Source organism: Amblyraja radiata, chromosome 38 (assembly GCF_010909765.2).
Source record: "Amblyraja radiata isolate CabotCenter1 chromosome 38, sAmbRad1.1.pri, whole genome shotgun sequence".
Taxonomy (NCBI): Eukaryota; Metazoa; Chordata; class Chondrichthyes; order Rajiformes; family Rajidae; genus Amblyraja; species Amblyraja radiata.
This window is the reverse complement of record NC_045993.1, coordinates 18,505,216-18,528,991: the sequence shown is the minus strand read 5'-3', so window position 1 is coordinate 18,528,991 and position 23,776 is coordinate 18,505,216. Positions and strand designations below refer to the sequence as shown.

Here is a 23,776-nt window from a genome sequence, read left to right as displayed (position 1 = left end):
TTCCAGCATTGATTTCCTGTAATTCAAGCAACTACAGGAACAGGCTGCGATGGACACCACTGCCAAATATTTGGCACCAGGAAATTGTGTATCCCTGAATGTTCCAGTCGTGAATAATTGTATCTGGAAACACGTCGGAGCAGGAGTTAGAAGCCTGGATGTAAAGCTCCAGAAAATACTAAAACTACTAACAGCAGGGATCACAGCATTCGCTCGCACAGTGGATGGGAAGGAAATGTCGCAAGAACAACAGGATGCACTGGCACTATTCTGCAATACGCAGTATGAAATCAATAGTATCCAAAAGAGTGCCATCCGACCTGCCTTAAATCCAAAATTTGCAGGCCTGTGCAAACCTGGAGACACAAAGCCACCAATATTATTATTTGGGGGAAACCTGTCTAAGCAGGTTAAGGAGCTCGATGAGGAGGCAAAAACCCTGGGGCTCATAAAGGCGACAACAGGAAGGACCTCCTACAGCCAAAGACAGCACCCTTACGCACCCACCAGCAGAACAAGAGAAGCTGGTGAAAGCTCAAAGGCCGGGCATACAGGACAGCGGTCTTTTTTAGGCCATGGCCCAGACCGGCCTTCGTGGAAAATGCGCAAACCCCAAACCCCGGCACCTCAACCTCCTCGAAGACTACACAGGAAGAAGTAAACCTTCCACTGGTAACCATGGAGGTAGGTGGGTCTGGTCCCTTACAAATTATAGGAAGTGTGGATAATACACATATCGGTGGGAGATTACACTTCTTTTGGGATGCATGGAGTGCATTAACTACAGACACTTATATCCTAAACAGTATCCAGGGATATACCATTGAATTTGTGCACAAAAATAGCCCCCCAGTTCAGCATGTACCGAACCGAACGTTCGTACTTTCACAAAAAGAAAAATTGGAAGCACATGCTGCACTGGTAAGACTTCTCGCAAAGGGGGTAATTGAAAAAACCCAACACGATTATCTGGAATTTGTGTCTAATATCTTTACCAAAAACAAGAAAGATGGTGGTTGTCGCATCATCATAGAATTGACCAAATTGAATACTTTTGTGCAATATATTCATTTCCAAATGGAAACCTTTGTTACTGCCAAACAATTGATTTCTAAAGGCTACTTCATGGCTAGCATCGATTTAAAAGATGCTTACTATTCAGTGCCTATACGGACTGACCACAGACGTTATTTAAAATTCAACTGGATGGGGCAGCAGTGGCAGTATAGAGCTCTACCAAATGTATTAACATCAGCCCCCAGGCTGTTTACAAAGATTTTGAAACCAGCCCTAGCGTTTCTTCGGAAACAAAAACATATGATCATGGCCTATCTAGATGAGATATTAATTGTGGGCAAAACTTTGGAATTAGCCAAACTAGCTGTATCAGCCACCAAACAATTGTTTGAGAAACTGGGTTTATCATCCATCCAGTTAATTCTAAACTAACGCCTGCCACCATAATGGATTATTTGGGGTTCACTATTGACTCGGTTCACATGTCGGTGACTTTACCAAAGGACAAGGATACAGTCTTAACTGAGGCCTGCAACAACCTCATTGACATCTATCAGATTGGTAGCAAGGGTAATTGGCAAAATAGTGGCTGCTTTTCCAGCCACCCAATTTGGACCTTTGTATTATCAAAATTTACAAAGGGCAAAAATACAAGCACTCAAAATTAATGCTGGTCATTTCAACAGACCAATGAAGCTACCAATCAAAGCAATTATGGAATTAAAATGGTGGAGGGATAACATTCGGCATTGTTCCAGCCCTATCATTATCAGCAACCCCTCAGTGGTGCTACAAACTGATGCCAGTGCGCTTGGTTGGGGTGCTACCAATTCCATCTCCAGCTGTGGAGGTAGATGGAATGCACAGGAGGCATCATTACTACAGACACTTGGCATAAACTACCTGGAAATGTTGGGTGCGTTCTATGGCCTAAAATCATACTGTTCTGGAATATATCACCAGCATGTTAGACTACAGATTGACAATACCACCGTGGTGGCATATATTAGCCATATGGGTGGAATCAAATCGACATCATGTGACAATCTGGCTAATACAATTTGGCAATGGTGTATCCAGAGAAATATTTGGATATCAGCTACTTACCTACCAGGTAACCTAAATTCAGTGGCAGACACCAGGTCACGCAAATTCACTGAAAACATCGAATGGATGTTGAATAAAAAAGTATTTGCTGATATTGTAGCACGGTATGGAACACCAGATATCGATCTATTTGCATCTAGACTCAATCACCAGTTACCAAACTATGTTTCTTGGGAACCAGACCCTGGGGCATCAGCGATAGATGCTTTTTCGCTGCATTGGGGGAAATTGTTTTTCTATGCATTCCCTCCTTTCTGCCTCATCAGTCGGGTATTACACAAAATACAACAAGACTCTGCGTCTGGTATTTTGGTAGTGCCCGATTGGCCTACTCAACCATGGTTCCCTGTGATACTCGACATGGTCTTAGAACCATGTATCACCATCCTGAAACTACCAGATTTGTTGGTTCATCCCGTAACTGGGGATAGCCATCCATGTCATAATACGACAAACTTATTAATTTGTAGAGTCTAAAGAAACCTCTACTGGAACTGGGAATGACGGACCGAACATTGAACATTATCTCAGCGGCTCACAGGCAGTCCACCAAAAAACAATATCTGGTATACATCAGGAAATGGGAGATATATTGTCACAGAAACAACATCACTTACAGCTCGATGAACATAACGTCTGTTCTGGAATTCCTGGCAGGCCTCCATTATGATGAGGGACTCGGTTACAGTGCCAATAACTGCGCCAGAAGTGCCCTTTCAGCATATCTGTGGCGAGGATCAGAGCGTCATTCTGTTGGGACTCACCCCCTGGTAACCAAACTTATGAGGGGAATTTTTAATATCAATCCCCCAAGAACCAGGTACTCTCAAATATGGGATGTGAGTATTGTCCTAACGTTGCTAAGAAACTGGTCTCCAGCAACAGCTCTGTCCCTGCAAAAACTGACGCATAAAACAGTCATGCTGATGGCTTTGGTCACAGCACAAAGGGTACAGTCTTTACATAAGTTAAGGCTGGACAATATGACTTCTTCAACAAGAAATATAACTTTTCATATTCACGAATTAGTCAAACAGAACAGACCGGGATCATCAGGCCTCAAAATAGAATTTAGGGCTTACCCTATAGATGATCGTCTCTGTATAATAAGACATTTATTGTTATATCTAGAGAACACCAAAAACATCAGAGGCAATGAGATGGCACTACTAATCAGCCACAAGCAACCCCACAAAAAAGTGTCGGTTCAAACTATTTCCAGATGGCTGAAACAGGTTTTAACAACAGCTGGGGTGGATACTAACATATTCAAATCTCATTCCACCAGGGCTGCAGCTACATCGGCAGCTATGGAATTGGACGTACCGATGGACCAAATCCTGGAGACAGCAGGATGGTCAAGGGAAAAAAACGTTCCAACAATTCTACCATGTGGTTAAACCTGGAACTTTTGCAGAATCAATTTTAAGTTCTGTAATATGATTTCACCCCATGAAATAGGGGCTATAATTTGTTGTTAATAAATTTATCATGGATTTTCAATGTCGGATTCATGTTTAAACATGTTAACACAATTCCTCCCTTAGTCAATTAAGGCAGATGTGATGCATGGACTCGTTTCCACGGCATGAAATCACAGAGCTTTGAAATCTTCACGTAGTCACTCACGTGACTCCGAAGTAAAATAGTAAGATTAAACGAGAATTTACCAGTTTGAAGTTTGATCGTTATTTTATGAGGAGTAACATTGAGGGATTACGTGCCCTCCGCTCCCACCCTTGATCATAAAGTTCAACTGGTATCCTCTTCTCTAATCTTACTATGTTCAGTCATTACTGTTATCTGTGATTTCACACCGCTGCTTTGAAGAATGATACGCATGCGTCCTGGCGGGTTCTTCACGTAATCCCTCAATGTTACTCATAAAACAACGATCAAACTTCAAACTGGTAAATTCTCGTTTAATCTTACTATTAATCCATGCACTCAGCATTCGCTACACCACACTCAACATTAGTACGTGCATTCCACTTCCACTACAGTAGCCTCATTAATAGTCCGGCATAATCAAGGACCACTCACCCTGGTCACTCCCATCAGTCAAGAGATACAAAAGTGTGAAAATACACACCTCCTGATTCAGAGATGGAAACCATCCTATCATCAAATAAAGAACAGTCCTGAGCTCTTATCTATCTCATTGGAGACCCTTGGACTACCTTTAATCGGATTTTGGTAGTCTTTATCTTGCACTAAACATTATTCCCTTTGTCCTGTATCTGCATCTGTATCTGTGGAAGGCTTGATTTCAATCGGATAGTCTCTCAATTGATTGGTTAGCAGGCAGAAAATTGCTTTTCACTATTCCTCGGTACATATGACAATAAACTGAACCAAACCAAACCAAACTAAACAAAACTAAGTGAAGCTAACCTAAACTAACTGAACTAAATTAAAATAAACACAATTCTCCTCATCATTAGTCCTCCACTCATCCTAATTGTTAGTCCATACCTCAGCATTCGACACGCCATCTTAATGTTGAGTCCATGAATCAACATCCGACACACCACCTTAATGTAGACACAAAATGCTGGAGTAACTCAGCGGAACAGGCAGCATCTCTGGATCGAAGGAATGGGAGTGGTTTCTTCAGCCTTCAGACCTCTGAGACCCGAAACTTCACCCATTCCTCCTATGCAGAGATGCTTCCTGTTCCTCTGAGTTATTTCAGTATTTTGTGTCTATCTTCGGTACAAACCAGCATCTTCAGTTACTTCCTTAATGTCTGGTCCATAAATCAACATCCGACACACCACCTCCATTCTTATTGCCAATCATGGAGTTTGCACTCAAATCTACTATACCATTCTCGTTGCAAATCATTGGTAGTCTGTATACTCCACATCCGCTACACTACCCATAGTTAATCCATGCACTATCCACATTATTGTCATTAGTAGTCCGTACATTCAACATTCACCACATGATGTTCTTAGTAATCCGTACACCAACATCCACATTATCCTCATTGTTCATGCAGTCAGCATCCAGCACAACACCAATATTGTTAGTCCATGCATTCTGTATCTGCCACACCACCCAGTGCTTCCACACCTCTAAAAAAAAATTCCTGAAATAGAATTCCAAATTACCTGGAATTTGATGGTATTTCCCGGCCCGGTAAGCCTTCCCCAACTGCGCATGTGCGACTGCCGCCCCAACTGCGCACGCGTGGATACCGGGCCCACTGCGCATGCGCTGTGTCCCTACCGCATCCCCGCGCCATTTTCAATTGTGGCGTGGCTGATGGGCCTCCCCAAACTGTGCAGGCGTGGATGGTCGTAAATATGCAGGTGCTTTTTTCCCGCCAAACATCCCACGGGCTTGATTCGAACCCTTTGGCGTTTCTTCACGCGTGCGCAGTGGGCCTGGATTCCGCGCGTGGGCAGTTGGGGCAGCAGTTGCACATGCGCAGTTGGGGAAGGCTTACCGGGCCGGGAAATTTCCAGAAATTATTTAATTTCCCTAAAATTACTCGAGTACAGCCAGAATTTCCCGAATTTCAGGTAATTTCCTTCAAAGTGGAAACACTGACACCACCCCACATCCACCACTGACTGCTTCTGTACCCAGTGTCCTGATTGAGGGAGACCAGAAATCTTTATTATCACCATATCTACCCGTGGTGCCACTTTCAAGGAACAATGTACCTGTACTTCTTGATCAACCTGGTCTATTACAGTCCCCGGGGCCTGGCTGTTCACTGTTCACCCCAAATGTGTCCACGCCGACCATCGATCACCAGTTCACACTAGTTCTATATTATTCAACTTTCGCATCCATTCGCTGCACACTAGCAGTAATTTACAGAGGCCAATTAACCAACAAGCCAGCATGTCTTTGGGTTGAGGGAGGAATCTGGAGCACCCGGAGGAAACCCACGCGGGCATGGGGAGAATGTGCAAACTCCACACAGACAACAGCTGAAGTCATGATTGAACAAGGGTCTTTGGCGCTGTGAGGCAGCAGGTCCAGCTGCTGCGTTGGTTTGACTTGGTGCCCAGCCCCAGTCTCACTGCATCCCCTCACTTGGCGCGAGACACAGACTGAGGGTAACATTGAGGCAAACTGGTTGTTGCTGACCAGACAGTGAGTGATGGGCCGAACGACCTCCTCTCTCCCTACCCAAAACCTGCCATAGACGGGAAAGACAGTCAGAACCTTTATCCCAGGGTGCGAACGTCCACTTCATCAACACTAGAGGGCGCAGCTAAAGGGTGAGAGGGGGCAAGTTTCACGGAGGTGTGCAGGGCAAGATATTGTGGGCCAAAGGGCCTGTTCCTGTGCTGTACTGCTCCATATTAACCTCCCCCTGCCCTCAGGCTACAGGAAGTGAAAGTTCACCCTCCCTCACCTCCTGGGGCATTGTCAAGGTATCTGACTGTGCCTCTCATCCCCCAGTGCGGTTCCGGGTGGTGTCATTGGACCAGGACTTCCAGCCAACCGTGGAGAAGGTGAGGTGACCCCTCCACATCCCTGCCCCAGATCACCCTCTCCCCAAACTCCCTCGCCAATGACCCTCCATCCCCCAGATCCCCTCCCCCGAACCCAGGATATTCCATCCCCAGATCACAGCCTCCTCTCTCCCAACCCCACCCCCCCCCCCGCAGTATCCTTCACCACTCCACACCACACTCGCCCAGACTCTCCTCCTCTATAACCCCCTCTCTGGACCCTCCCTCAATGGATACTTCTGCCCCATATCTCCCCGACCCCAACCCCAAAGATACCCTCCCCACCCAGATCAATTCCATAGACCTTCCTGCCCCTCCCTGGAACTCTCACCCAATCCCAGCCCCTCTCTGCTTGCTCCTACCCCCACAATGCTCCTATCTCCCCCTTCACCTCCTCGGTCTCCCCCTCCCCTCACCTACCTTCCTCTCCAGCTCGACTTTCCCCCCTCCCCTCCAGCCGCTCCTGTTCCCCCTCACCCCTACCCTGTCCTGCCCCCTCCCCGTGCGTGCAGGAGACTGTTTTAAGGGCTCTCAGCTGTGCTGTGCCCCCACTGACTGCCTTCTCTTTCTATCCCCAGTACCCGCTGATAACCCTCATGGTGAGTGTCTGTGATGGACTGCGGGGGACGGCAACGCAGGATCGCCCCAGATCCAGCCTGGGCTCCGAGCCCCGGTCCACGGTCCACGAGCCCGCCGGTCCCTGGGGCCGAGGCCAGTCCCACGGAGGAGACGGGTCCTGGGGGCGGAGGCGGGTCCCACGGCGGAGGCCGGTCGCACGGTGGCTGGTCCCAGGGGCGGAGTTCGGCCCCACGGCGGAGCCAAATCCCTGGACCGACAGAGGGGAGCGGAGACCATGCTCCACTTCCGGGCTCCTCCACTGCACCGATGCAGCTGGGGCTGATGCATGGGGGTGGGGGTGGGCAGTGGCCCCTCTGGGGGCAGCAGCTCTACGATGCCTGGCATGTTGGCCCCTGGGCAGATAGTGCGGTACTGAGTGAGCGCTGCACTGTGGGAGGGTCGGTGAGAGAGTGCTGCGCTGTGGGAGGGGTGGTGAAGGAGCGCTGCAATGTGGGAGGGGCGGTGAGAGAGTGCTGCGCTGTGGGAGGGGCGGTGAAGGAGCGCTGCGCTGTGGGAGGGGCGGTGAAGGATAGTTACAAGCAGGAGTGAGATTAAAGGGCTTGTCCCACCAGCATGTGATTGCATGCGTCTAGCGCGACCAAACGTGGTCGCTTGAGGCGTACGGCCTTGCGGGGCCAGTCCCACTTCGAACCGCAGAGGCGCATGGAGTTGGGCTGGGGCTGGGCTGGTCCCGACATCATACTCACCAATCAGCTGGGCAGGAGGCGGATCGGCTAAATTTGGACGCGTACCGCGTCGGGATCTGACGTCATCATGCAACGGCACGCTGTGTACGATGTCAAGACGCTGCGTACGCCCGTCGAGACGCTGCGTACGCCCTCAATGCGCCTGCGAGCCGACAGGCGGTTGGCGCGCTGAATTTTCAGACAGTGCAAGATTTTTGGAGCCCGCGCGATGTCGGGACCGGCCACGTGGGGCCGTACGCCTCAAGCGACCACGTTTGGTCGCATTAGACGCATGCAATCGCATGCTGGTGGGGCATGCCCTTAAGTGAGAGAGATACGCAGAAGGAGGCATTGAAAGAGAGAATAGGCGAAATAGAAGCAGAGAGAGTGAGAGGGAACGGAAGGGGTGAGAGGGTGGGAGGGAGAAGCGGAGGAGGGAGAGCGAGGGAGGAAAGAGGGAGAATAGGCAGTGATGAGCGGGAGAGAGAGAGAGATGGGAAGGATAGTGAGTGATGAGGGAGAGACTATTAAGAGAGGGGGAGTGAACTGCTGGAGATGTTGTGATCCTCAGGACATTGAGCAGTATCGGATTGGCCAGTGGCTGGGCGTGGAGGGCAGGCAGGGGATCGTGGATCTCAGCTTCGACCTGATTCCCGACTCCCCGAAGGGCTCGTACACGATCCAAGTGCAGACGTCCAGCAGGAAAGTGACCCACAGCTTCACCGTGGAGGAATACGGTGAGCAATCCCGGCCACGGGATCCAGACATCTCCCTCTCCCTCTCCCCATTCACCCCCTCCGCATATCCCTGCATTCTGCTGGTACAGGGAAGCAGCAGTGGGATCAATGGCAGGACGTTTGGAATGGACCAGACTGTAACTGTTCATCACCAGGGTCCGGGTACATGCTCCTCTCTCACCGCTCCCTGCACCCTCCCTGCTTACTCCCTCCTCTCCTCTCTAACTTTTCAACTTCTACGCTCAATGCCCTGACCGATGATGACCAAAGGTCATAAGTTCATAAGTGCAGTTTTGGTCTCCTAATTTGAAGAAATTATTGCTATTGATGGTGTGCAGTGTAGGTTCACCAGGCTAATTCTCAGGACGGCGGGACTGTCATATGATGAAAGAATTGAATGACTGGGCTTGTATTCACTGGAATTTAGAAGGATGAGAGGGCATCTGATAGAAACATATAAAATTATTAAGGGATTGGACACGCTAGATGCAGGAAACATGTTCCAGATGTTGAGGGAGTCCAGAACCAGAGGCCACCGTTTAAGAATAAGGGGTAGGCCATTTAGAACTGAGATGAGGAAAAGTGTTTTCACCCAGAGAATTGTGAATTTGTGGAATTCTCTGCCTCAGAAGGTAGTTGAGGCAGATTCACTGGATGCATTCTAAAGAGAGTTAGATAGAGCTAATGGGATACTGATTGAGGATGATCATCCATGATCACATTGAATGGCGGTGCTGGCTCGAAGGGCCGAATGGTCTACTCCTGCACCTATTTTCCATGTATCTATGTGATAGCAGAATTAGGCCATTGCGCCCATCAAGTCTACTCTACGATTCAATCATGGCTTATCTATCTTTTCCTCTTCACCCCATTCTCCTGCCTTCTCCCCATAACCCTGGATACCCGTACTAATGAAGAATCTATCAATCACTACCTTGGAAATATCTGGCCTTAGCCTCCACAGCCTTCTGTGGCAAAGAATTCCACAGATTCACCACCCTCTGAGGTGAGAGCAGTCTTGACAGCAGTCAGTGTTACCGTTGAAGAGGTGCCGAAGGTACATAGAAACATAGAAAATAGGTGCAGGAGTAGGTCATTCGGCCCTTCGAGCCTGGACCGCCATTCACTATGATCATGGCTGATCATCCAACTCAGTATCCCGTACCTGCCTTCTCTCCATACCCCCTGATCCCCTTAGCCACAAGGGCCACATCTAACTCCCTCTTAAATATAGCCAATGAACTGGCCTCAACTACCTTCTGTGGCAGAGAATTCCAGAGATTCACCACTCTCTGTGTGAAATAGTTTTTCTCATCTCGGTCCTACAAGACTTCCTCCTTATCCTTAAACTGTGACCCCTTGTTCTGGAATTCCCCAACATCGGGAACAATCTTCCTGCATCTAGCGTGTCGAACCCCTTAAGAATTTTGTAAGTTTCTATAAGATCCCTCCTCAATCTTCTAAATTCTAGCGAGTACAAGCTGAGTCTATCCAGTCTTTCTTCATATGGAAGTCCTGACATCCCAGGAATCAGTCTGGTGAACCTTCTCTGTACTCCCTCTATGGCAAGAATGTCCTTCCTCAGATTAGGAGACCAAAACTGTACGCAATACTCCAGGTGTGGTCTCACCAAGACCCCGTACAACTGCAGTAGAACCTCCCTGCTCTTATACTCAAATCTCAAACCCTTTTGCTATGAAAATCCTTTTACTTTCATGATGGAAGGTAGACAAATCTCCAGGGCCTGATCAGATATATCCGAGGACATTGCGGGAAACTAGAGAGAAAATTGTGGGAGCCCTGGTTGAAATTTATGAGTCGTCTTTAAATACAGGAGAGGTGCTGGAAGACTGGAGGGCTGCAGGGAAAATGCTGGGATCTATAGGCTAGTGAGATTAACATCTGAAAGTTACAGGAGAGTATTCTGAGCGAAGGATTTACAGGCATTTAGATGGCAAGGGCTGATTAGGGATAGTCAGCATAGTTTTGTACGTGGGAGGTCGTGTCTCACAAATCTGATTGATTTGAAGATGTGATCAAAAAGATAAATGAGGACATAGAAACATAGAAATTAGGTGCAGGAGTAGGCCATTCGGCCCTTCGAGCCTGCACCGCCATTCAATATGATCATGGCTGATCATCCAACTCAGTATCCCGTACCTGCCTTCTCTCCATACCCTCTGATCCCCTTAGCCACAAGGGCCACATCTAACTCCCTCTTAAATATAGCCAATTAACTGGCCTCGACTACCCTCTGTGGCAAAGAGTTCCAGAGATTCACCACTCCCTGTGTGAAAAAAGTTCTTCTCCTCTCGGTTTTAAAGGATTTCCCCCTTATCCTTAAGCTGTGACCCCTTGTCCTGGACTTCCCCAACATCGGGAGCAATCTTCCTGCATCTAGCCTGTCCAACCCCTTAAGAATTTTATAAGTTTCTATAAGATCCCCTCTCAATCTCCTAAATTCTAGAGAGTGTAAACCAAGTCTATCCAGTCTTTCTTCATAAGACAGTCCTGACATCCCAGGAATCAGTCTGGTGAACCTTCTCTGCACTCCCTCTATGGCAATAATGTCCTTCCTCAGATTTGGAGACCAAAACTGTACGCAATACTCCAGGTGTGGTCTCACCAAGACCCTGTACAACTGCAGTAGAACCTCCCTGCTCCTATACTCAAATCCTTTTGCTATGAAAGCTAACATACCATTCGCTTTCTTCACTGCCTGCTGCACCTGCATGCCTACTTTCAATGACTGGTGTACCATGACACCCAGGTCTCGCTGCATCTCCCCTTTTTCCTAGTCGGCCACCATTTAGATAATAGTCTGCTTTCCTGTTTTTGCCACCAAAATGGATAACCTCACATTTATCCACATTATACTGCATCTGCCAAACATTTGCCCACTCACCCAGCCTATCCAAGTTACCTTGCAGTCTCCTAGCATCCTCCTCACAGCTAACACTGCCCCCCAGCTTAGTGTCATCCGCAAACTTGGAGATATTGCCTTCAATTCCCTCATCCAGATCATTAATATATATTGTAAATAGCTGGGGTCCAGCACTGAGCCTTGCGGTACCCCACTAGTCACTGCCTGCCATTGTGAAAAGGACCCGTTTACTCCTACTCTTTGCTTCCTGTTTGCCAGCCAGTTCTCTATCCACATCAATACTGAACCCCCAATGCCGTGTGCTTTAAGTTTGTATACTAATCTCTTATGTGGGACCTTGTCGAAAGCCTTCTGGAAGTCCAGATACACCACATCCACTGGTTCTCCCCTATCCACGCTACTAGTTACATCCTCGAAAAATTCTATAAGATTCGTCAGACATGATTTACCTTTTGTAAATCCATGCTGACTTTGTCCAATGATTTCACCACTTTCCAAATGTGCTGCTATCCCATCTTTAATAACTGACTAGCAGTTTTCCCACTACCGATGTTAGACTAACTGGTCTGTAATTCCCCGTTTTCTCTCTCCCTCCCTTCTTAAAAACTGGGGTTACGTTGCTACCCGCCAATCCTCAGGAACTACTCCAGAATCTAAAGAGTTTTGAAAGATTATTACTAATGCATCCACTATTTCTGGAGCTACTTCCTTAAGTACTCTGGGATGCAGCCTATCTGGCCCTGGGGATTTATCGGCCTTTAATCCATTCAATTTACCCAACACCACTTCCCGGCTAACCTGGATTTCACTCAATTCCTCCAACTCCTTTGACCCGCGGTCCCCTGCTATTTCCGGCAGATTATTTATGTCTTCCTTAGTGAAGACGGAACCAAAGTAGTTATTCAATTGGTCCGCCATATCCTTGTTCCCCATGATCAACTCACCTGTTTCTGACTGCAAGGGACCTACATTTGTTTTAACTAATCTCTTTCTTTTCACATATCTATAAAAACTTTTGCAGTCAGTTTTTATGTTCCCTGCCAGTTTTCTTTCATAATCTATTTTTCCTTTCCTAATTAAGCCCTTTGTCCTCCTCTGCTGGTCTCTGAATTTCTCCCAGTATGCTGCTTTTTCTGGCTAATTTGTTCGCATCATCCTTCGCTTTGATACTATCCCTGGTTTCCCTTGTTATCCACGGATGTACTACCTTCCCTGATGTGTTCAAAAGGGAACTGCAGATGCTGGAATATCGAAGGTACACAAAATTGCTGGAGGAACTCAGCGGGTGCAGCAGCATCTATGGAGTTCAAAGTAGGCATACCTTGAAGAGATATCGCAGTGGAGTAGACAAAGTGTTCAAAAGGGAACTGCAGATGCTGGAATATCGAAGGTACACAAAATTGCTGGAGGAACTCAGCGGGTGCAGCAGCATCTATGGAGATATCTCTTCAAGGTATGCCTACTTTGAAGAAGTTCTCCTCCTATTTCCTTCGCTCCATAGATGCTGCTGCACCCGCTGAGTTCCTCCAGCAATTTTGTGTACCTTCCCTGATGTATTCTTTTGCCAAACTGGGATGAACAATTTTTGTAGTTCATCCATGCAGTCTTTAAATGTCTTCCATTGCATATCCACCGTCAACCCTTTTAGAATTAATTGCCAGTCAATCTTGGCCAATTCACGTCTCATACCCTCAAAGTTACCTTTCTTTAAGTTCAGAACCATTGTTTCTGAATTAACAATGTCACTCTCCATCCTAATGAAGAACTCAACCATATTATGGTCACTCTTGCCCAAGGGGGCACGTACAACAAGACTGCTAACTAACCCTTCCTCATTACTCAATACCCAGTCTAAAATAGCCTGCTCTCTCGTTGGTTCCTCTACATGTTGATTTAGATAACTATCCCGCATACATTCCAAGAAATCATCTTCCTCGGCACCCCTGCCAATTTGATTCACCCAATCTATATGTAGATTGAAGTCACCCACTATAACGGTTTTGCCTTTGTCGCACGCATTTCTAATTTCCTGTTTGATACCATCTCCAACTTCACTACTACTGTTAGGTGGCCTGTACACAACACCCACCAGCGTTTTCTGCCCCTTAGTGTTTCGCAGCTCTACCCATACCGAATCCACATCCTCCAAACTAATGTCCTTCCTTTCCATTGCGTTAATCTCCTCTCTAATCAGCAACGCTACCCCACCTCCTATTCCTTTCTCTCTATCCCTCCTGAATATTGAATATCCCTGGATGTTCAGCTCCCAGCCTTGGTCACCCTGGAGCCATGCCTCCGTGATCCCGTGATATCATAGTCATTAATAGCTATCTGCACATTCAACTCATCCACCTTATTACGAATGCTCCTTGCATTGAGACACAAAGCCTTCAGGCTTGTTTTTACAACACCCTTACCCCTTATACAATTATGTTGAAAAGTGGCCCTTTTTGATTTTTGCCCTGGTTTTGTCTGCCTGCCACTTTTACTTTTCACCTTGCTACCTCTTGCTTCTACCCTCATTTTACACCCCTCTGTCTCTACGCTCACACATTTAAGAAACCCTTTCCCTTTAACTCCATCCTCCACAATCCCATTCGACACCCCACCCCCCTTATTCAGTTTAAAACCACCCGTGTAGCAGTGGCAAACCTGCCTGCGAGAATGCTGGTCCCACACCTGTTAAGATGCAATCCGTCCCTTTTGTACAGATCCCCCTTACCCCAAAACAGATCCCAGTGATCTAAGAATCTAAATCCCTGCCCCGTGCACCAGTTCCTCAGCCACACGTTCAGGTCCCGTATCTCCCTGTTCCTGCTCTCGCCAGCACGAGGAACTGGAAGCAAACCGGAGATAACAACAAAGTTGTAGATGTGGTATATATGGACTTCAGTCACGCATTCAACAAGGTTCCACATGGTAGGCTGCTCTGGAAGGTTAAACCGCAAGGGATTCAAGGAGGGATAGCAGAATGGATAGAAAATTGGCTTCGTGGAAGGAAGCATAGGGTGATAGTGGAAGGTTGCTTCTCGAACTGGAGGCCTGTGACTAGTGGTGTGTCTCAGGGTTCGGTGCTGGGTCCATTACTGTTTGTCATCTACATCAATGATTGGATGAGAACATGCATAGCAAGGGTTAGCAGTTCTGGGCACCATGTTATAGGAAAGACGTTGTCAAGCTAGGAAGTGTACAGAGAAGATTTACGATACGATAAAACTTTATTTATCCCAGGAGGGAAATTGATCTGCCAACAGTCATAAAAGCACAAAATACATGAAACATTTACGAGAATGTTGCCAGGATTCGAGGGTCTGAGCTATAGGGAGAGGTTGAATAGGGTGGGACTCTATTCCTTGAAGTACAGGAGGATGAGGGGTGATCTTATAGAGGTGTATAAAATCTTGAGAGGAATAGATCAGGTAGATGCACAGAGTCTCATGCCCAGAGCAGGTGAATCATGTACAAAAGGACATAGGCTTTAGGTGAAGTTTTAATAGGAATCTGAGGGGTAACCTTTTCACACAAAGGGTAGTGGGTGAATAGAACAAGCTGCAGTGGAGGTAGTTGATGCTGGGACTATCCCAATGTTTAAGAAACTGTTAGACATGGATAATACAGGTTTGGAGGGATCTGGACCAAAAGCAGGCAGTTGGGACTAGTGTAGCTGGGACAAGTTGGGCCAAAGGATCGGTTTTGTCAAGTTTCCATAATAGCTACAACGTCCCAGTCGTACATAGTTATCGATGCCCTGATTTCATCTGCCTTAACCATGATTTGGAACATTGTGTTCAGTGTCCCCTCATGATCTTTATAGAGGTGTAATTCTAGATCACCCTTCAACCTCCTGCACTCAAATTAATAAAGTCCTAGCCTGCTCAACCTCTCCCTACAGCTCAGGCCCTCCAGACCTGGCAACATCCTCGTAAATCTTCACTGGGTGTTTCCAGCTTAACAATATCCTTCCTCTAGCAGCGTAAACAAGACAGCACAAGACAGCACATTTTCACATATTCTGTTGTGCTGTAGCAAGTAAGAATTTCATTGTCCCTTCCGAGACATATGACAATAAAACACTCTTGACTTAATTAAAAAACCTCTGAAGCCTCTCCAGTAATTTGCCTACCTTTCACAAACATTATGCTCACTGGCTTTCCCTGGCATTCTAAGGCTTTTCCTTGCAACCCTGCTTAACAAAGGCACAAAATTACCCACCTGCTGACACCTACCCCTATCTAACGAGGATTCATATATCTTTGCCACATCTCCTGCATTTTTCTTCACTAGCTTTTCATTGTCCTTGGAACACAGTGCCCTTAACCACCTTCAAAGGCCTTATGACATTCAGCACCTCCTCGACCGTAATACAATGAGTCAATGATTCAGTGATACTTTATTTTGACATGTACCTCGATACAGCAAAATTCTTTGTTTTACATACAACCTGATACAATCATACTCTGGCTTCACCTTCCTAGGCAGTACACAAAGGGTCGCCACGTTTCTGGTGCCGACAAAGTTGCAAACTTTGTAACTTTGACTGCTGTCAAGCAACTTCCATTAACTGTCCCAAGTTCCCCAGTCTTCATTTCCTTCTCTTGTACATAAAATCTCCTTGAATATTCCTTAATATTATCTGCCACTCTTTCCTACCCTCTCTTTGTCCTAATTTCCTTAGCTATGCTCCTCAGTTCTAGAAATTCCTGCAAGGATACACGATCCCAACTGCTTATACCTGTCCCAAGTCTCCTTTTTCCTGACTCATTAAGCGAGTTCAGTATTCTGAAAAATGCAAGGAATCATGGGATTTCTCAAAGGAGATTCGCGAAAAAGAAAAAGCGAACAAAGCACAGGCCGTATAAACTGTGTATAAATTCTTATCTTTATTCTGGTGAGACTTGGGTGGGGGAGGGATAGAGGGAGAGGGAATGCCGGGATTACTTGGTTAGATAAATCACAAATCTGTAATCTGCCCAAGTGAAATATGAGATACTGTTGTGTTTCCAATTTGTGTTTCTGTTGAGAAGGGGTTTGGAGACCTGCCGAAATTCCTAAGTGTTTTGAGGAAGTCGAGATGTTGGTCTTCTTTCTTGGCCAGAGCGTTGATGTGGTTAGTACAGGATAGATTGTTGGACATATTTCCGGCCAGGAGCTTGAGTCTCTCGACCTGCCTCTGATATCCAGAGGGAAGAGAAGGAGGAAGGAGGCTCTCTTTCCTGGGGTAGCCTCGAGCGAGGGGCTCCATTGATAACATGGGACGTCCCGTGTGAGATGGGGGGCCAATGGGAAGGGGGGAGATCTCTTCCCATGAAGCACTGGTGCCTTCTCCCTGGAGGAGGTGAAGCCGGTGGATATTTCGGAGACGTGAGAAGATAAAGGCCCGACGGCCAAGGATGTTTGATCCCAGCTGCCTACAGTCAAGTCAAAGGTTACGGGGATCCGATCTGACTGAGAAACCTCCTTCTTGTCCGTGTCCCAGGAGGGGAGTTTGGGACAGGCGGACAGAGTTCCCAGGTGGAATGAGGAGCAGGGGCAGAGTTTGGGACGTGGACCATTGAAGGGTCTCTGGAGGAGGAGTGGATGGGTGTCGGGGAGCTGAAACTGGAGGGAGGGAGGCAGGACGGGAGGGAAGGGTTTGCAGGGATTGTGAGGGTGGTGGGTGGGGGACCGCGTTGGGGAGGGGATGCAGCTTCACTGACCTTCTCCCTCTGTTTTGCAGTGCTGCCCAAGTTTGAACTGAAGGTTCATCTTCCCGAACAAATCACCATCCTAGACACAACAATTCCCATCAAAGTGTGTGGCAGGTAAACAGGCGTCTGCTTTCAATTCTGAGCCTCAACATAGTCAGCTCAGGTGTGTGAGGGGACAGTGCGAAGGGAGACTCACTCTGTGTCAGATCACGGGAGTGTGTGATGGGACCATGCAGAGGGAGCTTCACTCTTTTTTTCCTTCCAAGGAGTTTATTCAATAATTGCATTTTGCAGTGTATCAGAAGGTGCAAAAATGTTCAAATGTCACATTGCATCAGGCAATCATTATAATACAATAGTGGCTTCTGTATCTATAATGCACTCGACCCTCTGCGGCGACCAGCATTCACAGAAGGCCTCTAGAGTCTCCCTGGTTCCCTCTCCAGGGACACGTGAGCACAGACGTAGGCCCAGAAGAGGGGTATACAGCCGACTCTAGTGTGACCATCGACCACCCACTGCCTGGATCCGCGAATGTCCATCTTGGCCAGGCCCGGGAGACCCTCCCGATCGACCCTCCCTACTCCCTGCCTTGTGCCCAAATACCAGAATCGTGGGATTAAAATGCAACCAAATCTTGAAAAACAGCCCCTTCAAATACTCATACAGGGGCTGCAACCTCTCACACCCCATACAGATGTGGAATACGATCTCTTCCTCGCCGCAGAAGTTATGGGTGGTTGGTGAGTCCGTGTACCAACTTAAATATTTATTACAGACCACGCCTCTTGTGCAACACTCTCCACCCCAGGTCCTCAATGTAAAGGGGCTGGACTCCCTTATAGAGAGAACTCCACTGGGAACCGATCCTGCCGTCATGTGGTAACACGGACCGCCAGGGCATGTCTGGATGGAAGACAAGGGCGAGGAAGTGTAGAGTGTGCAGGAGCAACCTGTACAGTAAGCGTCTCTCCGCTTCATGGAACGGCACGCTGGGCATCACGGAAATGCGGCTCGTGTTGTGTAGGGCCGGCTCCCGGGAAAGATTCCGGGTCCTGGGCCCAATGAGTAATTCCGTCAGTTCGGGAGTAAGCTCGGTCGGAATCGTCCCGAGCACGCACCTCTCCTCGACACCCACCATATCAGGGTGAGGATCGGTCACCCTCGCAGTTACAACACTCCCCTCCCCCTGATGATCAGATTCCTAACTCTTAAAACATCACGGTAGAAGCTGGGCAGATCCCGTGTGGCGTGTCGACTGAATCTCACCACCGGGAACAGCGAACCCCCCTCTAGGCACCTGCCTTGGCGGAAAAAATATGTGACCAGAACCTGCCATCTAGGAGGGTGCTTTGTGTAAATGTACCTCCGCAGGGTCCTGAGACGGAGAACCGCCACCTGGGTACACACACATACCAAGGACTGGCCGCCCTCCTCAAATGGAGACTCAGGACCGGTGCGGAAACCCAGTGCTTCTTTTCTCCCCAAAAGTTACTCACTAACCTCTTCTATATCGTGGTAACAAAGGTAGAGGGCGGGACAAGAGTGGCCAGCTGGTACCATAACATGGAGGCCACCATGCACAAACACAATGAGAAAGCCTGACCAGCGCACCAGCCGGCCGATGACTTTCGTCTCCAGCTCCTGCCAGCTCGCCTGCCAAGCATCCTCAGTGGGACTCAGGTGGACTCCCAGATAGGGGCAGTGCGTGGTGCTCCACGCATAAGATGTCATCTCCTCCAGCAGTGAACCCACCTGCCACTGACCCACTAAAAGTCCGGAACACTTACTCCAGTTGATCCTAGCGCAGGATGCGGCTGAGAAAACCTGCTGCCAATCACACATCATTCTCAAATCAACAGGGTCAGTGAACGTATGGAGTACATCCTCGGCATAGGCCGAGAGAACCACCTCCACCCCCTGGTCCCGTGAGAGCCAGGCCTGTCAACCGCCTCTAAAGACACAGGAACGACTCCACACAGACCGCGTACAACTGACCAGACATGGGACACCCCTGGCGTACCCCACTCCCAAAATGAAAGGGTGCCAACAACGAACCGTTCACCTTTCCGAGACACTCCGCTGCGGCGTACAAAAGCCGGAGCCAGGCCACAACATGTGGTCCAAATCCAAACACCTGCAGCGTCCCGAGAATGTAGTCATGATCTACCCTGTCAGAATGTCTTCTCCTGATCAAGGGACAGAAAAGCCTCCTGGGATAGATGGATTAGGACCCTTACCAGGTGGATGTTATCTTGAATGGATTGGACAGTGATTGTGTAGGACTGGTCCGGGTGGATGAGTTGGGAAAACACGGAACCCAGGCGATTTGCCATCACCCGTGCAACAACTTTATACTCTGTACAGAGGAGAGACTGGGCGGCAGTTCTTCAACAGGCAGAGATCGCCCTTCTTGGCAGCAGGACAATGGCTGCCCTACGCCACGAGAGGGGCATCTCCCCGGTCACCAGGCTCTCCACCAGGGCCTTTGTGTAATCTCCCCATAGGACATCCCAGAATGCTCGAACAAACTCTACAGTCAGCCCATCTAGCCTGGGCTTGCCCCTCCTGGGCTGGTACAGGGCACCAGTCAACTCCTCCAATGATAACGGGTCATCACAGAGTTCAACCTCCTCTCTATCTACAGTCGGTAGACCCTCCCACAGGACCCGCTGAGCCTCTCCGCCAAAACCATCTGCAGAGAACAGAGTCCCGTAAAAGGACCAAACTAAAGCACTACTCACTGGATCAGTGACAGAGGAGCCATCATCCGCTAGCAGCTCAACGCCCTTTCTCTAGAGAGAAAATGAAAGGTGAAGCGTGGACCAGATTGTGCAACCTCTGGACTTGCAAGCTCATGTAAGCGCCTCGGGACCGCTCAAGCTGCAGGTCCCTCAGCACTTCCTTCCTCTCCTAATAAACTCCCCACTCACAGGAGTCTTCACCGATCCGACCCAAGCCAGACTCCGCTTTGAATAACTCTCTCTCGAGTCGTTCAACCTCAACGTCCCGCCTCCTGGTCGACCCCCTCGTGGATTCCTGACAAAACCAGCAGCTACAGTTTAAGAATAAGGAGTAAGCCATTTAGAACGGAGACGAGGAAACACTTTTTCTCACAGAGAGTGGCAAGTCTGTGGAATTATCTGCCTCAGAGGGCAGTTGAGGCGGGTTCTCTGGATGCTTTCAAGAGAGAGCTAGATATGGCTCTTAAAAATAGCAGAGTCAGGGGATATGGGGAGAAGGCAGGAACGGGGTACTGATTGGGGATGATCAGCCATGATCACATTGAATGGCGGTGCTGGCTCGAAGGGCCTAATGGAATACTCCTGCACCTATTGTCTATTGTCTAAAAGAGACAGATGAACTCCTTTCCCACATTCCACCACTGCCTAAGGGAAGTGAAGCCCCTCTGCCTCTCTCTCCACTTCTCCCAAAACTGTCTGAATGAATCCTGGGACCGGCGATCCTCCAGCAGTCAGTTATTAAAGTGCCAGAATGCAGACCCTGCCCATGTGCGTGCTGGGATAAAGTCCACTTGCACTAGGCTGTGGTCCGAGCATGGCACCGGTCACATAGAGGCCACCAAGACACGAGAGACATACGCTCTGGAGATATCCATGTGATCGATACGGGAACCATCCCCCTCTGGCCTCCACGAGAAAGCGTTGGGATCAGGGTGGAGATACCGTCAAGCAGCAACCAACTCAAAGGAATCAATCAACTCTCTCAACTTCTTCGCTGTTGCTGGGCCACGCTGAGTACCAGAACAATATCTCACCTCAATGGTATAATTGAAATCCCCACAAGAAAGAAGACACACTCCCCACAATCAATAGTGCTCAGCAGAGCAGTTACCACCTGAAGTAAGTACGCCTGCATTAATAAAATATAACGGCACGCCATCCAGGCACACAGCGAGATACAACAAACGGCCCGGCACAATTTACTGCACCTTCAGGATCACCGGCTGGAAAGTTGGGGCCAACAGGAAGGCCACCCACCTCAAATTAGTGTTCAAAAGGGAACTGCAGATGCTGGAATATCGAGGGTACACAAAATTGCTGGGGAAACTCAGCGGGTGCAGCAGCATCTATGGAGCGAAGGAAATAGGCGACGTTTCGGGCCGAAACCCTTCTTCAGACTGATAGGGGGTGGGGAAAGAAAGATGGACAAAGGGAGGAGGAGGAGGAGCCCGAGGGCGGGCGGATGGGAGGGTGGGAGGAGACAGCTAGAGGGTGAAGGAAGGGGAGGAGACAGCACAGGCGAGCCAAATTGGGAGAATTCAATGTTGATGCCATAGGGACGCAAGGACCCCAGACGGAATATGAGGTGCTGTTCCTCCAATTTCCGCTGTTGCTCACTCTGGCAATGGAGGAGACCCAGGACAGAGAGGTCGGATTGGGAATGGGAGGGGGAGTTGAAGTGCTGAGCCACCGGGAGGTCAGGTAGGTTATTGCGGACTGAGCGGAGGTGTTCGGCGAAACGGTCGCCCAACCTACGCTTGGTCTCACCGATGTAAATCAGCTGACATCTAGAGCAGCGGATGCAGTAGATGAGATTGGAGGAGATACAGGTGAACCTTTGTCGCACCTGGAACGACTGCTTGGGACCTTGAATGGAGTCGAGGGGGGAGGTGAAGGGACAGGTGTTGCATTTCTTGCGGTTGCAACGGAAAGTGCTCGGGGAGGGGGTGGTGCGGGAGGGAAGGGAAGAATTGACGAGGGAGTTGCGGAGGGAGCGGTCTTTTCGGAAGGCAGACATGGGATGAGACATTTCATACCAGGGCATCGGAAATGTCCTCGTTCTTCAGGGAACGGGGATTCCCCTCCGCCACCATAGATGAGGCTCACACCAGGGTCTCATCCATACCCCGTAACACTGCTCTCTCTCCCCATCCCCGCACACGCAACAAGGGCAGAGTCCCTCTGGTCCTCACCTTTCACCCCACCAGCCGGCAAATACAACACATAATCCTCCGCCATTTCCGCCACCTCCAACGTGACCCCACCACTCGCCACATCTTCCCAATCCCCCCATGTCTGCCTTCCGCAAAGACCGCTCCCTCCGCAACTCCCTCGTCAATTCTTCCCTTCCCTCCCGCACCACCCCCTCCCCGGGCACTTTCCGTTGCAACCGCAAGAAATGCAACACCTGTCCCTTCACCTCCCCCCTCGACTCCATTCAAGGTCCCAAGCAGTCGTTCCAGGTGCGACAAAGGTTCACCTGTATCTCCTCCAACCTCATCTACTGCATCCGCTGCTCTAGATGTCAGCTGATTTACATCGGTGAGACCAAGCGTAGGTTGGGCGACCGTTTCGCCGAACACCTCCGCTCAGTCCTCCTCTTCCTTCACCCTCTAGCTGTCTCCCACCCTCCCATCCACCCGCCCTCGGGCTCCTCCTCCTCCTCCCTTTGTCCTTCTTTCTTTCCCCACCCCCTATCAGTCTGAAGAAGGGTTTCGGCCCGAAACGTCGCCTATTTCCTTCGCTCCATAGATGCTGCTGCACCCGCTGAGTTTCCCCAGCAATTTTGTGTACCACCTCAAATTAGTGTTGAGATGTCTCATGTAGACCCCCCGCCCTTCCCACTCCATGAGCCAGGAGGGTTCATCTTTGGCAACAGTATGCGTTTCTTGCAGAAAGCTCATTGTGTACTTCCCCTCTCTAAGGACTGATGGGTGGTGAAATCTACGGAGACCCCCCCACCGTCATTAATGTTTAGACTGGCTACTGTAATCTTCATGTTGAAAACACCCTAGCTTTTTTTACTAGCACTCTTCACGGGAGTGGAGCCAAATCTTGCCCTCTGCCCCTCTCTTAGGAGCTTCAAAAGATCATGGAACTGGCACCGTTTACCCCTGAGGATACTGCCCCTCTTATTATGAAGGATGGTATCAAGCGATGGATAAGTCCCGGCAGGTCCGACCACCGGTTGGCAGCTAACTAGACTTTATTCTTACTGCCCTTGGAGTCTCGCAGAAACTCCCGAAACTCACAGATTTCGGCCATTCGAGACACGGAGCTGGAATCCGGGCATTCTGCCAACTCACTGTCGACAGAACTAACATCATCTCCCTCACTGCACTCAAGGTCTTTGTCTGAGTTCGGAGGGCTGCAGCTGGCTGCCAGCTAGCTCGGCTCCAGTGCGCAAATTGACTGCATTACACGCACCCTCCTCCGACACAATTCAACCCCCAAGATCAGTGTTGAGGGAGGGTTTCGGAACCTCTGACAGTGATGAGCTGGCCAGTGAATGGCCATGCTCCTGCTCTCTCTCACTGCCAACTACAACTGGGTTTGGGACAGAAAAACCAGGTGACGTCGCCCCCGGGCCCGCGGTGCGTAGGCACGCCCGGTATCCGATTGAGGGACACTACCCGAAACAGCCCCATCCACCTCCGCACCCAGGGTACCCGTTCCATCAGCATCACCCAGACAGCCTCTGCCTCCAGGGAGGTAACCTCACTATGGATCACTGAAGGAGCCGCTGTTTCTGGAGTCTCCCCTACTCCCTCAGTCGGTGGGGCAGCACACCCCTCAACTACACCTGCAGCCCTGATCAG

General features: G+C 49.1%; 1 protein-coding gene across 1 annotated transcript in view; it reads left to right on the top strand.

Annotated features, from left to right (window-relative positions):
- LOC116967005 (alpha-2-macroglobulin-like protein 1) overlaps positions 1–23,776 on the top strand; it is a 107,722-nt gene that overhangs the window by 11,384 nt on the left and 72,562 nt on the right. Inside the window, 4 exon segments of the mRNA XM_033013426.1 lie at positions 6,550–6,602; positions 7,181–7,201; positions 8,478–8,643; positions 17,244–17,328. Coding sequence (XP_032869317.1) covers positions 6,550–6,602; positions 7,181–7,201; positions 8,478–8,643; positions 17,244–17,328 — 325 coding nt within the window.